This window comes from Belonocnema kinseyi, chromosome 6, assembly GCF_010883055.1.
Source record: "Belonocnema kinseyi isolate 2016_QV_RU_SX_M_011 chromosome 6, B_treatae_v1, whole genome shotgun sequence".
In the NCBI taxonomy this organism is placed as follows: Eukaryota; Metazoa; Arthropoda; class Insecta; order Hymenoptera; family Cynipidae; genus Belonocnema; species Belonocnema kinseyi.
In genome coordinates this window covers 144,585,075-144,599,822 of record NC_046662.1, presented here as the reverse complement: position 1 = coordinate 144,599,822, position 14,748 = coordinate 144,585,075, and the positions used below count along the sequence as shown (strand labels likewise).

The 14,748-nt window shown below is 36.9% G+C and overlaps 1 protein-coding gene across 2 annotated transcripts in view; it reads right to left on the bottom strand.

The window, feature by feature from the left end:
• The window catches only part of LOC117175156, a 99,242-nt gene that overhangs the window by 76,012 nt on the left and 8,482 nt on the right, over positions 1-14,748 (bottom strand). For both annotated transcript variants that reach the window (XM_033364749.1, XM_033364750.1), the window contains exon 2: positions 1,244-1,281. In XM_033364749.1, the coding sequence (XP_033220640.1) occupies positions 1,244-1,281 (38 nt within the window). The remainder of the gene's footprint in view (positions 1-1,243; positions 1,282-14,748) is intronic.

Below are 14,748 nucleotides of genomic sequence, written 5' to 3'. Positions count from 1 at the left end.
CGCCAATTAGCACAAATGGTAAGTTCCGACAGTGCCTACAAGTGTGCCTACTGGCCGCTAGATGGCAATACCGGTTTCATATGTATACACCTGGTACAGTGGTGCCAAAACCCGGATATCTTTGGCACGCGTAGTAGTCATGCCTTTGTATATTTAGGTTAGGTAACGCTATGTGTCAATTTAAAATGCACAGGAATCACTACTTCGCATGCCAGAGATACCCGCTTTCTGATAGCACTGATGATGTAGGAATAAAATTTGAGGTTAATTACACCACTAAAACACTATAACTGTCACCTGTTTTTATATTTGATGCATATACATAGAAATCCCATTAAAATTTTTTTATTTATTAATTGACACGTGTTCGTGGTAAAAACAAAAAATTCGACACCGGGCAGCACAGGTCGGAATGTGGGAATTAAAATGCATGTAAAATTAAATTTTCAACTACAAATTAAAAAATAAACTCTTTTCAATAAGAAATCTGTAAACCATTTTTTTTTTTTAATATTTTCGACGAACATATTAAAATACCTACATTAATGATTATGATGACGTTAGAAATTAAAAACAACTAAAAATATTTTTGAAATTATTTTTATATTTGTATAGTATATCAAATCACTCAAGTTTTATAATAAGTAGTATTTTTGAAAACGAAACATTTGTCAAACAATTAATTTTTCATGCATTTACATGATGACGAAATGCGATTCACAAAGCTCGCAGTATGTGCCTATATTCCGTGATGAAAAAATTCGACTTATAACGCTCGCAGCTAAGTGACCATCATTCAATGCTGGCGAGATGTACGCATTCTCGCACGCATTAAATGAGAATCATACCATGCGAGTGACATGTGTCGCACGACTAATAATTGGACCTTATTCTGTCTGTAAAAACTATTGTTCGGCATGCCGAAAACACTATTTTCTCAAAGTTTCAGCCAATTTGACAAAGACATTTTTTCCACTGATTTTGTGCGAGGTCCTCTAAAATTTTATCATTATTATGCCTAAATATGGAATTTTAAGAGTTTTCACGGAACAGAAGATATAGTCTAATAATGCTGAAATTTTGAAGAATTATCAATGTTGGAAAACACCATTTTTGCTCACTATTAGGATCCGCTACTCGAAGAAATGTTGTTTTCGGTCCACTCCATCCACTCCTTTTCCTCAGTCCTCTTCCCAATCTTGAAATATTATATTATAAAATTATATTATTAATGAATACTTACAGATAGACACACCAGCAGACTAAAGATGTAAAGGTTCTCTGAAACGAGTAGAGAAAAAAAACGTATTTAGAAACAAACAACATGATAGGGCGAAAATTATTTAGTGTCTATTGGAAAAATACAGTACATCCCTTTTAAATAGGTGTAAATAAAGAGATGCTAATCCCTCAAAATTGTTAAAGGAATCTTTGTCTACGATCTCTAAGAACTAACCTAAAAAAAAGTAACTGATCAACCTTTACAGTAACGCGTAAACAAACCTCGAAAATTTTACAGGATATTCCACCGTTCACAATGTATACACACTGGTTACTACTACACAAGAGCTCCCATAGAAACGTTTCTAATTTACCAATTCCTAGAATGGCTAATGCCTGCAGCTTCTCACAGAGTAGAGCGAGAGCGGTTACGGCTTTCGCCTGGAAGGGGCGGAATGCGGAAGTATTCAGTGAAGTAGATCGCGTAATATTAGACCATGGCGCATTTCCCATATGGCCTACATTGGATGCAGCCCAGGGCGAACAAATGGGGGGGGGGGGGGCAGAAGTTTTCCTGCGATAGATAAAAAAAATTATTTTTCCGCACAGATGCAGCTTGAGCGCAGTAGAAAAAAAATTCGTAAGGATTGATAGAAAACATTCATTTTTTTACCCACTAATGTAATGTATTGAGTAATTCAAAACATTACATACTTCATCTGATGAATTTTAATTTTTCCGCGCATAATGTTTGTCTCACTTTTATCTCTTTCTCTTCTTAGCCTAAGGGCAGAAAATTTCTATTAGCATAGGGCAGGGCTCGGCAGTCTTTGGCTGCAAAGACTGCCAGTGGTTCAGTACGCCGAAGGAGGAGATCAAGGAAAGGAAGGCAAGGGGGAAGTATAAGAAAACTATAGAAGAGGAGAGATTAAGAGCAAAAAGCGTGGGATATTTTGAGGCTTTCATCAAAAGGAAGAGAAGGCAGGGGGAAAGCAGTGAAGGGAAGGAAGATATCGGTTCGAGCGTTAAGTATCAAAAAATCCTTAGATCGCCGCTGGAAAAGCAGAATTTGGTAAGGACAAGTGATAATAGTGAGGGGGCTAACGAAAGCCAAGATGAAAGTGAAGTTCCGATGAAAGAGGAAAGGCTAAAGGAAATTCGCGAAGTGATGATAGAGGTGATGGGGATTTATGAAGGAAAGCAGGAAAAGAGGGAGAGGAATTAAAGAAGGTAATTAGGCGGAAAATGGCTGAACTTGAAAAAGAAATTAAGAAATAGGAAGAAATTAGGAAAAAGTTGGAAAAGAGGATGCAGTCATTGGAACAAAAACTAGAGCAGCAGGAAGAAGATAATAATAAAAATGTAGAGTAGACGCAAGGTCGGATGAAGAAACTTGAAAGCTCGAACCGGGATTTCGGTGGGGGAGCGAGCAGGAATAAGGAGATGGAAAGGCAGAAAAAAATAGAAGAAAGAATAGAAAGGAAAGAGAGAGAAGAAAGAAAATTAAACATAGTGATAAAGAGTATAATATTAGAGGATAAGAAACTGAAGGAAGGATTGGATGAAGTACTAAAAAGGATTGATGTGAAGGCAGAGATAGAGGAAGTAAGAAGTGTAGAACGGGAAGAGCGAATAGGGGTGAGAATGGTACTGGTAAGATTAGAGAAATGGGAACACAAGAGGGAAGTGATGACAAAGAAGAGGATGTTATATGGAAGGTCGGAGAGAACAGAGGATGGTTTTACATGGGTAGAAAGGAAGATGCAGTAAAATTTAAGGAAAATAGCGGAAGAGGAAAAAAAGGCAAGAAGAACATGGGTTAAGTATTGGAGAATACAGATAGACGGAGTATAGTGGGATTGGGATGAAGAAAAGGAACAGATAGTAAGATCAGTGGTGCAGAGAAACTAGGAGAGGAAGGAACGGGAGATGAGAAAATAAGAAATAGTAGGAAGGAAAAATATATAAGAAACGAAAAAAGAGAAGAATGGAAGATTTTTTACTGGAATGTAGCAGAAATGGAGAGAAAAGATAGGGAATTTATAAGAAATTGGACACAATGGAATGTAGTCCTTATGATAAAGACGTGAATAAATAAAAGGGGATGTGAAAGAGTAAGGTGAAGGTTACAAAGAGATTACAAATAGCAAGTGCAAAATGCAAGGAGGAACAATTAAAAGGGCTGAGCAATGGGAGGAATGATGATGGAAGTAAGGAATGAATGTATAACAGGGGAAAATAAGAAAGACAGGGAAGAACAAAAAGAAGGAGTAATAGTAGAAGAGGTAATGATGGGAAGAGAGAAGTAGAAGGTATTGGGGTTTATGTGAACGGTGAAATGCATGAGGAAGCAGAGGAGATGAAAGAAATGATTGAAGAAAATAAAGAAGAGATTAGGCTGATAGTAGGTGGAGATTTCAATGTGAGAACAAGAGCCAGAGGAGGAAGGGATGGGAGAAAAAAGAGCAAGAAAATACAAAGATAAGGTACTAAATGGGGAGGGGAAAAAAGCTGTTGAAGAGCTTGGAGGAGTTGGGATGGTATATCTTAAACGGAAATATAGAAAGAGATGAGAAAGGATAATATAAACGCTCAGGAGGTGAATAGGGAATGTTAATTAATTATGTGATAGTGGATGATGAGGTAAGGGACAAGGTTAAGAAACTAGAGGTAGGTGATTATATTGATTCGGATGACTTTCCCTTAATAGTGACATTAGAGGGACAAAAAAGCAATAGCAATATGAACAAAAGAAGAGCAAATGCAAAAAGTGTAGGAAAAGGGGCTTGTTCAAGGGAAGGAAAAGAACATTTTAGAGAAAAGGTCAGAAATATCTAAATGGGATAGGGAAATGTGGACGAGGAGGTGGCAACAATAATAGGAGAACTAAAGGTAGGATTAGAGTGCACAAACAAGAAAGATAGACTATACTGAGTTGTGCTATCAAAAGAAAGTGAAAAAGAATAAAAGGTTTGAGGAAGAGGCGGAGAATGCTAAGACGGAAGAAAAGGTATGGAAGGTAGTAAATAGAGAAAGAGAAAGCAGAAAAAGAGTAGAAAAAGGGTAAACAAAGATATTGAAATGGTAGAATGGAAGGAATATTTTTTGGATTTGCTGGGAGGAGTAGAGAGAGAAGTTATAAAGGCCGGAAAATATGGTGGAGAAAGAGATGAGGAAGAGGACATATCAAGGGAAGAAATAGGTAAGGCTGTAGGAATAATGAAGGATGGAAAGGCACCTGGTATAAATGAGATTCCAAATGAAGTATGAAAATATGGAGGGGAGGATCTAGAGGAATTGGCATGAATAATGTGTAATATAGTATGGAGAGGAGAGGGGTGGCCAAAGTTATAGAAAGAAGTATTTATACCAATAGTAAAGAAAGAAAAAGGTGAGGAGGTTAAAGATTATAGGGGGAGGGGGTGACGCTAATGCCAATACTGTATAAAGTATAAATTACCATTTCGTCCGAGAGATTGAAGATAGAAGTTGAAGAAAAGAAAATCCAGTCACCGAATCAGACAGGGTTTAGAAAAGGAATGGGCGTAATAGAAAAAGTTATGGTAAAAACGGGGATAAGGTTGGGGTTAAGAAAGAGAGTATCAGAAATTTTTAGAAAGACAAAAAGCAGGGTAAACGTAGGAGAGCAAGTAAGAGATATTTTTTGGTTGGTGAGAGGTGTGAGAAAAGCATGTCCTCTGAGCCCACTTTTATTTAATTTATTAATATCAGACTTCGCAATAGAAATGAGGAGAAAAGGTTGGGGAGGAGTTAGGATAGGGAAGGAAAAGATATGTACACTGGCATACGCAGATGACATAGTGTTGATGGCAGAGGACGAAGAAGGGATGGCGGGATTAATTACAGTATTAGAGAAATACTTAGATGGGGAAAAGCTGAATGTAAATGTAGAAAAGACAAAGATAATGAGGTTTAGAAAAGGAGGGGGAAGAAAGAAAGAATGGATAGGGAGATGGAAGAGAATAAAGTTAGGAGAAGTAAAAGAGTATAAATATTTGGGATATATTTTGCAAACGAATGGAGATCATACAGTTTATATAAGAAAAAGGATAAAAAGAAGGAGCAGCGGTAATGAAATAGATATGGGGAATAGGAAAAAGAATGTTAACAAAAAATTGGAGAAGGAGAATGTGTTTGTTTGATACGCTAGTATGACCGGTAGTAGGTTATGGATCAGAGATATGGGGATGGAAAGAATGGAAAGAATGGAAAGATATTCAGAGTTTACAAGAAAGGTATATAAGGTGAGCTCTAGTGGCTGAGGGAGGGAGCGGGAGGGGAGTTAGCGAGAAAGTGTTTGATGGAGGTAGAAAAGAAGAGAGGGAGGGCGATCGAATTAACGAGATGGGAAGAAGAAAGGAGGGAGTTATTTAATGATAGAGAAATAGAAGGCGAGACTAGAGTAAACTATGAAGAATTAGAAACAGGGAGAGGGAAAGACAATTACTAGAAAGATGGGGCATGATTGAGGAATCACAATACAATAAATGGTATAAGGTGATAAAAAAGGAAGTAGTACCAAAGTATTTAGAAAAGGGATACGGAGCGAGAAGGTAGACCAGAATAGCAAGATTTAAATTTGGAAACAAGATAAGGGAGGGGATGTACTGGAAAAAGAAGAGAACAAAAAGTGTAGAATATGTGAATGGGAGGAGGAAACATGGGAGCATGCATGGGAAGGATGTAGGAGAGGAATGAAAGATAAAGGAGGATGGCAAAAAAATGTGGTTAAGATTCTAAGGGAGGATGGATTAGGAGAACAATGGATGAAGGAGTTGGAGGGTGCTAGGGGAGCGAATGAGAGAGAATGAAAGAATACATTTGAAAAAAGGCAAATGGAGGTATAAAAAAGTGAATGAAAAAGGAAAGTGAAGTCGCTTAGATTAGAAACGTAAAGATTGTAAGTAACAGTAAGGTAAAAGTTAGGTAGACTAAGATGCGTTTGCGTTCTCATTATGTATAAAGAAGAGTAATAAGTAGTTACAAAATTAATCAGAAAAAGTTTATATAATTCTTGAAAGATTTAAGAATTGAGCAATGAATTTATTTTGTTGCAAGTTTTATAATAATTGCAGAAGATAAAAGTATTTTTTGTTTAAAATGTGGCATATTTTATTATTTCTTGAATGAAATAATAAAAATAAAATCCATTCTAATGGACAATTGTCAAATTCTACAACTGAAATTCGAGTTTACTTGAACTGCAAAAGTTCAATTTCAATTTACATATCAGGTGAGCGCATTAAAATTAAAATAACTTTTGTAATTAAAATTTGAAGGACATATTTCAGTGAAAAATAGTTTTTAGTCTAAAGTAAATTTCGTTCTCGATATATAATTATACAGGGTGCTACGCGAGAACTGTAGTTAATTTTGTGGGGGGGGGGCGGGGTTCAAAAAAAGCTAAATAGTCCCGAAAATTTTTTTGGTCAGATGCTTATTCTGGGCACAACAGAGGGTACAAGTTGTATGTACGTGTGAGCATGTGTGGCTACAAACTATGTTTAATATGAGATTGTTACTATTGAAAAATAATAATTGTTATTGTGATTATTATATATCATTATTATTAGGACCTTTAAAGGCCCTTGAAGACCCCACTGAGTCATCCCTCGTTTCCTTCTTAACAAATAAAATAGCAAGATCAACGTTTAAATAGTTGAAATTCGGATTCTACGTTAAAAGGGGGAGGGTCGGTAAGGCCGGTTTTTGGCCTAATTTATTTTTGGACCAAAAATCATGGTAGTATCTTATAAGTATACCGAGTCGATTGCACGCTAAACGGACTACCCTCCACCCCCCAGCCACCCCCACCCCCCCTAAAAATATAGGAAACACCACTACCCACCAAATGTATTTTCGAGAGATTTAACACTCTTAAACATGTATTCTGAGGTTAGCTCGGGTTTACTATGGTTTTCGGGGTCGCCGAATACAAATCTGGCGTCCTTTGACTTTTATCGCGTCAGGTTCAAGGTCATTGGAAGGTCAAATCGAGAAAACGGTAAAAAATCCAAAAAAATACGTTATAGGTTTTTGGAGTCGCTAATTACGAATCTGGCGTCCGTTGAACTCTATCGCTTCAGGTTCAATCACATTTGAAGGTCATTTGAAGGTCAAATTGAGAAAAAAAGGTAAAAAAATTTTAAAAAAATATGTTATAGGTTTTTGGGGTCGCTGATTACGAACCTGCTGTCCGCTGACCATTATCGCGTCAGGTTCAAGGTCATGGGAAGGTCAAATCGAGAGAAAACCTTGATCCTGATGCGACAGAGGTCAATAGATGGCAGATTCGTAATCAACGACCGCGAAAACCTATAACATATTTTTTTTATTTTTTCAGCGTTTTTTATCGATTTGACTTTCAAATGACCTTGAACCTGACGCGATAAAGGTCAGCGGACACCAGGTTCATAATCAGCGACCCCAAAAACCTATAACATATTTTTTTAAATTTTTGGACCGTTTTTTCTCGATTTGACCTTCAAATGACCTTCAAATGACCTTGAACCTGAAGCGATAGAGTTCAACGGATGCCAGATTCGTAATTAGCGACTCCAAAAACCTATAACGTATTTTTTTGGATTTTTTTACCGTTTTCTCTCGATTTGACCTTCCAATGAACTTGAACCTGACGCGATAAAAGTCTAAGGACGCCAGATTCGTATTCAGCGACCCCGAAAACCATAGTAAACCCGAGCTAACCTCAGAATACATGTTTAAGAGTGTCAAATCTCTCGAAAATACAGTTGGTGGGTAGTGGTGTTTCCTATATTTGTAGGGGGTGGGGGTGGCTGGGGGGTGGAGGGTAGTCCGTTTAACATGCAATCGACTCGGGATACTTATAAGATACTACCATGATTTTTTCAGATTTTTTGGTCCAAAAATAAATTAGGCCAAAAACCGGCCTTACCGACCCTCCCCCTTTGCATCAGAGACTCTCGGACTAATCGCAATACTTTTTCTTGCAGCGTTACAAACTTTTAAATTGAAATGCCTGTCATTTACATGGGCCGAAGGCGGCTTTAAGTCTTCTTTCCCCTTAGATAACGCCCTGAACGGTATTTTTTTCTGCGCGTATCTTTGCATACATATTCTCCCTTTTTTCCACTTCCTATATACAGTGTTAACTTTCCTTTTTCACATTTTCTATGCCCTCATGCTACCTCCCAATTTCTAGCAAGATTTAAATTTTTATAAATATTATTTCACTTTTTCGGTTTGACAAATCATCTATCAGAACTTCAGTACATTCATAAATTTAAACGATAGAATTTATTTTTTGGCTGAGAGAGACAATTCTTATGGCTGACTTATGAAGCTCATCCGATTAAATAGTGAACCCCAGTTTCGACTTAAATTATAATTAATAATAATTAATTAATTATAATTGTTATATCATATGAAGTAAAAAAACATGAATAAGGAAATTTATGCAAGATCGTATGAGTAAAAGAAGTATTGTACATTCTACACTCGCTTTAGGAAAATAATGTTTTCGAGAAAAAAAACTTCCAAACCGGCCAAAACATTATTTTTTAAATTAAGGCTGACTGAAATAAATAGGGAAATTAATAGGGAAATAAGTAGGGAAATAAATAGGGAAATTAATAGGGAAATGAGTAGGGAAATGAATAGGGAAATCAATAGGGCTGCGACAACACAGGTGCTCCGAGAGCGACAACGAGTTCTGCAAACATCCCGATAGACAAAACCTTCCTCCCTCCCGTTATGCATACACGAAAAAATGGTAGAATATGCCACAGTAGTCCCTCTCATCTCGTCTCGATTCGTGAACCAAGTCCTTTCGTACAGTCTACTATGTAGTGAAGCATTATCGTTCTGGTAGCAAGATTGTAAACCCTTCTAGCACTAGTCACGTGGCGAGACAAGGAGAAGCAACCTATACTGCCACTATAAGTCTCTAGGGTAATTCTACAGTAAGCCTCCATATTACAGAGTGTGCTAGATCACCACTCACGACATGAAGTTGAGAGGTAACCAATTCAGATCGCCGGCCACCAATGAAACTCCTCAAAGTCCATTTCTGGAGGCCCTGAAAATTTCCAAATAACGCCAGGAATTGGCGAAAAGTATAGACAGGACTCATCCACTTTTAACACTCTGTATAAGGGCTCCGAGTCGAGAAAAAGGGTTGAGACCTAAAATTCACTCGGAACCTCCCAGTATCTTTCTTAACAATTTCTTTTATTATTTTGTCGCCACTGTCCGCGACATTCTTTTCTGTATGATTTCAGAACGAACTTAAATCAGGGCGCTGTAACTGGCTGAGGTGGTCGAACCGACTGGCAGGAACGCACGCATTGATTCACTTTCATTCTATGTACGAACGAACCTTTCAGTTCTCTTCTGACGGAAGGTACTTGAGCCGTTGTTGAGGGCGATTTAAAAAGAAAAAATTCACCCTCGCAAAAGCGTTAAACAATTTCTAACCTATAATTAAAAATAACTTTTTTTTTGGAAAATCGCTTAGATTTAAAAACATTCTGATCGGGAAGAGATCCATATAATAACTTGGGAAAACTGATGCTTCTAACTGAAAAATTTTTTTGTGTGCAAAATTAGGGATCTCAAACAAGAGCATAAGTCACTTATCAAGTTGAAACTGAAATAAATGTTTTTTTTATGCGTGCTACTTTAATGCACCTTGATTTTCATGAATTAATTTTGGCGACAATCAAGTGAGTGCCCAGTGGACCCAACATTTGGCGACGTCTTTACGACAACTTTACGACATCATTACGACAATTTTACGCCATCCTATGTCCATGTAGTTTCGCTGTCTTTACGATGGCGTAAAGACATCGTCAGATCATCTGACTTATTTGCGATATCGTAAAGACACTCTCATGAAATGGACATAGGATGCCCTAAAGTTACCTTAACGATGTCGTAAGGACGTCGCCAAACTTTGTGCCCACTGGGTGCTTGACAAGTATGCAGTTACCAGACTCCAGGCAGCTCGAAGGGCCAGAAATTTAAAAAGAATACAGGCAATTTTATTGATTATGCTTGTACTGGCTGTAAAATGCGATATATTAGAAACAAACATTCAGTTGAATTATACACTATCGTTAATATTTTGTAGCATGCTTATATGTTGCAATATGTTGGCATTATATTGAGAGGCATTCCGAAATTTCAATATCCGTGAATGTAGTTCATTCCAGGATGGTCGGACTGCCGGAATTATGACATTACAAGCTAGTTGAGGCTTAATACTTGTAATTGTCCTGGAATTAAGGACTGGTTTATTGATATTTTACTTAGATTTCATACCTTCGCTAATTTTTAAAGCATTTTGATGAAAGTTAATTCAATGTTTTCCAATTTCAGATTTATTGGATTTCAGGCAGCTCCGAACGCAGAAAGAGTCAGAAATTTGGGAGTTGTTGGAGTTGACATGGAAATGAATTTAAAGATGTTGTGTGTGTTTGCACTTGTACTGATTGGCTTTAGACTTAGAAGAATATTAAGTTTGGGTAAGGTCGACCAGCATCCGATCAGAAAACGAAAATACCGCCTTGACTTAGATCAGGACAAAAAGTCCCGACGCTTAGTCTGAAGGCTTTATTACTCGGCGAGAAAAATCGAAAATTTTCATTCAAACACAGAAACATTCTTTAATATTATACTCGTAAGATGATGGCAGTTTGATTTTCGTCAACAATTTTTTGTCTCTCCTGTGATATAAAATTTAAAAAAGAGAGAAATGACCTTTAGGTTTCACTACCTCGTCTTGGAAGTCCTCTACTAGTAGTTAAATTGGAAATAAGCTACTTTTACAGGGGTGAAGGGGTACTAAGCCGCTTTTACAAGAGGGAATCTGGATATGTATGGCGTCATCATGCATATCTAGACTCCATCAGGATCTTTGTGGAAACAAAATCCTACCTTACCGAAATCGAGATGCTTCTAACATATAGAACAAGGTTGATTGTAAATTTCACTCATGAAGATTTGGATAGCTTTTTTGAATATTTGAAAACAACGATTACTCACAGATTATAAAGAGCTTTGAAAAGTTTTGCTGGGAGTTTGAAAGATACTGTTATTCTTGCCACAAAATTCAACGCTCTAGAAGAGGGTTGGAAAATTGAAGCGATCAATTTCTTTATTACCGAAAATTAACTGACTTTAGAATCACTCGAAATTAATAAATGGTCTAAAATCTGGATGAGAATTTAGAGAAATGATAAACTTAAATGTAAATATCAATATATAGTAAATTTCCACCTGTGTCTCCCGCTATAAAACGTATACGTTCACGCATGTCCCCATCTGAAGGGGCCCCCGCCTCCACCGCAAATCGTCAGAATATTTCTGTTCAACAACGTCCATTGGCTATCTCGGCCTTGTATTGATACGCGTACTGTTAGGTTAGCACAGTTTTTGACAAGTGCTTGTATACGTATAATATCTTTGACAAAGAAATACAGACAACTTTTTTGGCTAAAATAATCTAAAATTACAAGTAAGTTATAAAGGTCTGAATTTTTAAATGTATCATGCTATGATAGGTGGAAGTTTCAGCCGCCAGGACGTTTACATGATTTTTGGTAACTACATGGCTCTGCACTGCAACTGCCACGACTTTTTGGGGAATCATTTCTAAACGCAACGGTAAGTTATAAAGGCCTAAATAGTCATATTTCTCAAGTGTAGAATTATTTTCTCAGTTATGTCACATTGGTTTGTCGATTAGAGGTCTTTCATGGTCACGAAATAAAATATAAATAATTTGAGGTTAGTGTGTCGGATCGGGTATTCTCATATCAAATTTCGAACAATTGACTGAGTTGCGGTACATCGAAAGGTCATCAATCGACAAAGAATGGAATATGACTGAGAAAATACAAGCTATACTTGAAGAATTTTACTATTATGACATTTAAGAGTTACTTTTACGTTTGGAATAATTTCTCGAAAATGTTATCTTTATTCCCATGACGCCACATTAAAATATTCAGTTCAAACTTCCCAATCTCCGGGCCTATTTTTTTTAATTAGTCGGCTTCTCTCGCGGACGTGACCGTATAGTCCGCATAGGAACAGTGGTGGGAGGTGAAGGATCCAGCAGGCAAAAATTTGGCGACGTCTTTACGGCATCGTTACGACATATTTATGAGAACTTTAAGACATCCTATGTCCATGTCGTTTCGCTGTCTTTACGATATCGTGAATAAGTCGCATGATCTGATGATGTCTTTAATACATCGTAAAGATAGCGAAACGACATGGACATAGGATGTCGTAAAGTCGTCGTAAAGATGTCGTAACGATGTCGCAAAGACGTCGCCAAATTTTGCGCCCACTGGGGAACTGCTTACGGGGAAATAAGTGCGTATAGGGGCACGGGAACTACGTGATGAGTACTGTTTTCTCTGGTCGATAATGGCCAATCTTTGCCCTATTGGCAACCACGTAGATCGCGTTATTTTCTATATACATTTTGATCCAATTTTAAAACGTAATGCAAGCAACTTTCCCATCGCTTTTAAAGATATTAACAAATTTAAGAAAATGAATGAAGTGCGTCTAAATTTTTACTGTATCAAAAATGATTAAAATAGAAAAAAGATTAGATTTTCCCTCGGCATATAAGCAATGATAAATCAAGATGCTCTACTGTTCCCATTTTAATAATTGAAAATACTGATTTTTCTAACTATAACCACGAAAGTAATCTATTGTATCACTTCGAATGAATTATAAATCTAACCTGTGTCATAAAATCGCAGTTTACAAAAGAAAATCTTCGCACATGGTTCTGTGATGAGTGCTGGTGCCATTCTTAATTTTAAAAATCTTAAATTAATCATATAGTTAATTATGAAAATCTAAATTATTGTAGAGGAATACCTCCAACAGGGTATCATTTGCAGTATACGCTGATATTGATTGTTTTTTGGAGCCTATGTTAAATTCCCAAAAAGTATTGAATCGTTTGTATAAAAATTAAATTAATCAGCAGTTGAAGTAAATTATTGTTTACAAAATCCGGTACCAATAAGAAGATTAACACCAAAGCAAGAACAAGATTTTCTAAATGCACAAATGAACAAATTTTTCAAAAAAAGATTTGAAAAAGCAGATTTTGAACATGGCGATTATTGCCATTTCACAGGTAAGCACTATAGTCCGGCACACGAAAACTGAAACGTCATTTATAAATATCTCCATGTAATTGCAATAGTTCTCCATAATTTATCTGGCTGTGACTCACACTTTTTCTTTAAAATATTAGTCAAAAGTTTTCAGGGACATGTCTCTCTACTGACAGCTAATATAAAAGAAATATTTCTCATTTGCAAAAGATGTTCCAAATACTAAAGTGAAATACAGATCAATCCATTCTTTCCTATGCATGCCAAGTTGCCTAGAAAAATTGGCCTGATATCTCAATAATAAGGAAAAAACAATCATAAGAAAACGATGTAAAAATGATAGCGAATTCAATATGTTAGCTAGAAATTCAGTATTCCGATACGACTACATTGACAGTTAAAAAGATTGAAAGAAAAGAGTTTACCTACAAAACAGGCATTCTATTAAAAATTAAATAAATTTAACATTACGATGAAGATTATCAACATACTTGTAAAGTATGAAAAGCCTAATTTGCAAAATTGAGGACAGCATTCAGATCTGTACCACGAATCCGATGTTTCACTTTTGGCGGACATACTTTAAAATTTTTTAAAAACTTGTTTTGCAACATATAAAGTACACCCTTTGCATTTTTACGCAGCACCGAGTCTTTATTTTGATGACATGCTTAAGTACAAAGGCAACCTTGAAGTTTTATTTTAAAAAGTACCCGTAGAATTATCTGCAACGCCCAATGTTGCCGAAAATTATAGAGTTCGTGAGATAGGTGGTTACATTCTGACTGAATCAATACGGCGATCTAATGAAAGTCTCGTGCATCTTGAGGACACGGAGCGACCCAAGGACAATTGTCCCAACTTCCTTATAAGGTATCTACAGTAAAACGCTCTTTCGATTCCCAATGTCAAAATTAAGGTCACCATTAGATTCCTTGAGATTCGATGACGAACATGGGTCGCCCCTCGAAGTCAAGGAGCACTCTGTTATGCCTCGATTTTGCAACAGAATTAATGGTCGAGGATGTAAAGTTTCCGTATATGCGGCACTTCCCATTCTCGAAAATTGACTCTATTTCCCAAGTCGCGCTTATCGGAGCGATATTAAGGTTAATGCCGTAAAAGTGACAGAGATGGTAATAAAGCACCCTTAGTGCCGCATTGTGCCCCTGGATGTAGGTCATTTCCGCATGAGTTGGACTATATAGGATATGTCCTAGATGTTCGGGGTGTGCATCGCACTATCTGCAGCTATAATCGGAAATGTCTTGGCTTAAAATGTGGCGACGATATATTAAGGTGGAAATGACATCGTCTTGACATGCAAAAATGAAACCCTATATGCCAGACTTCAGTCCGGGCTTTCAGAAGTGACTAC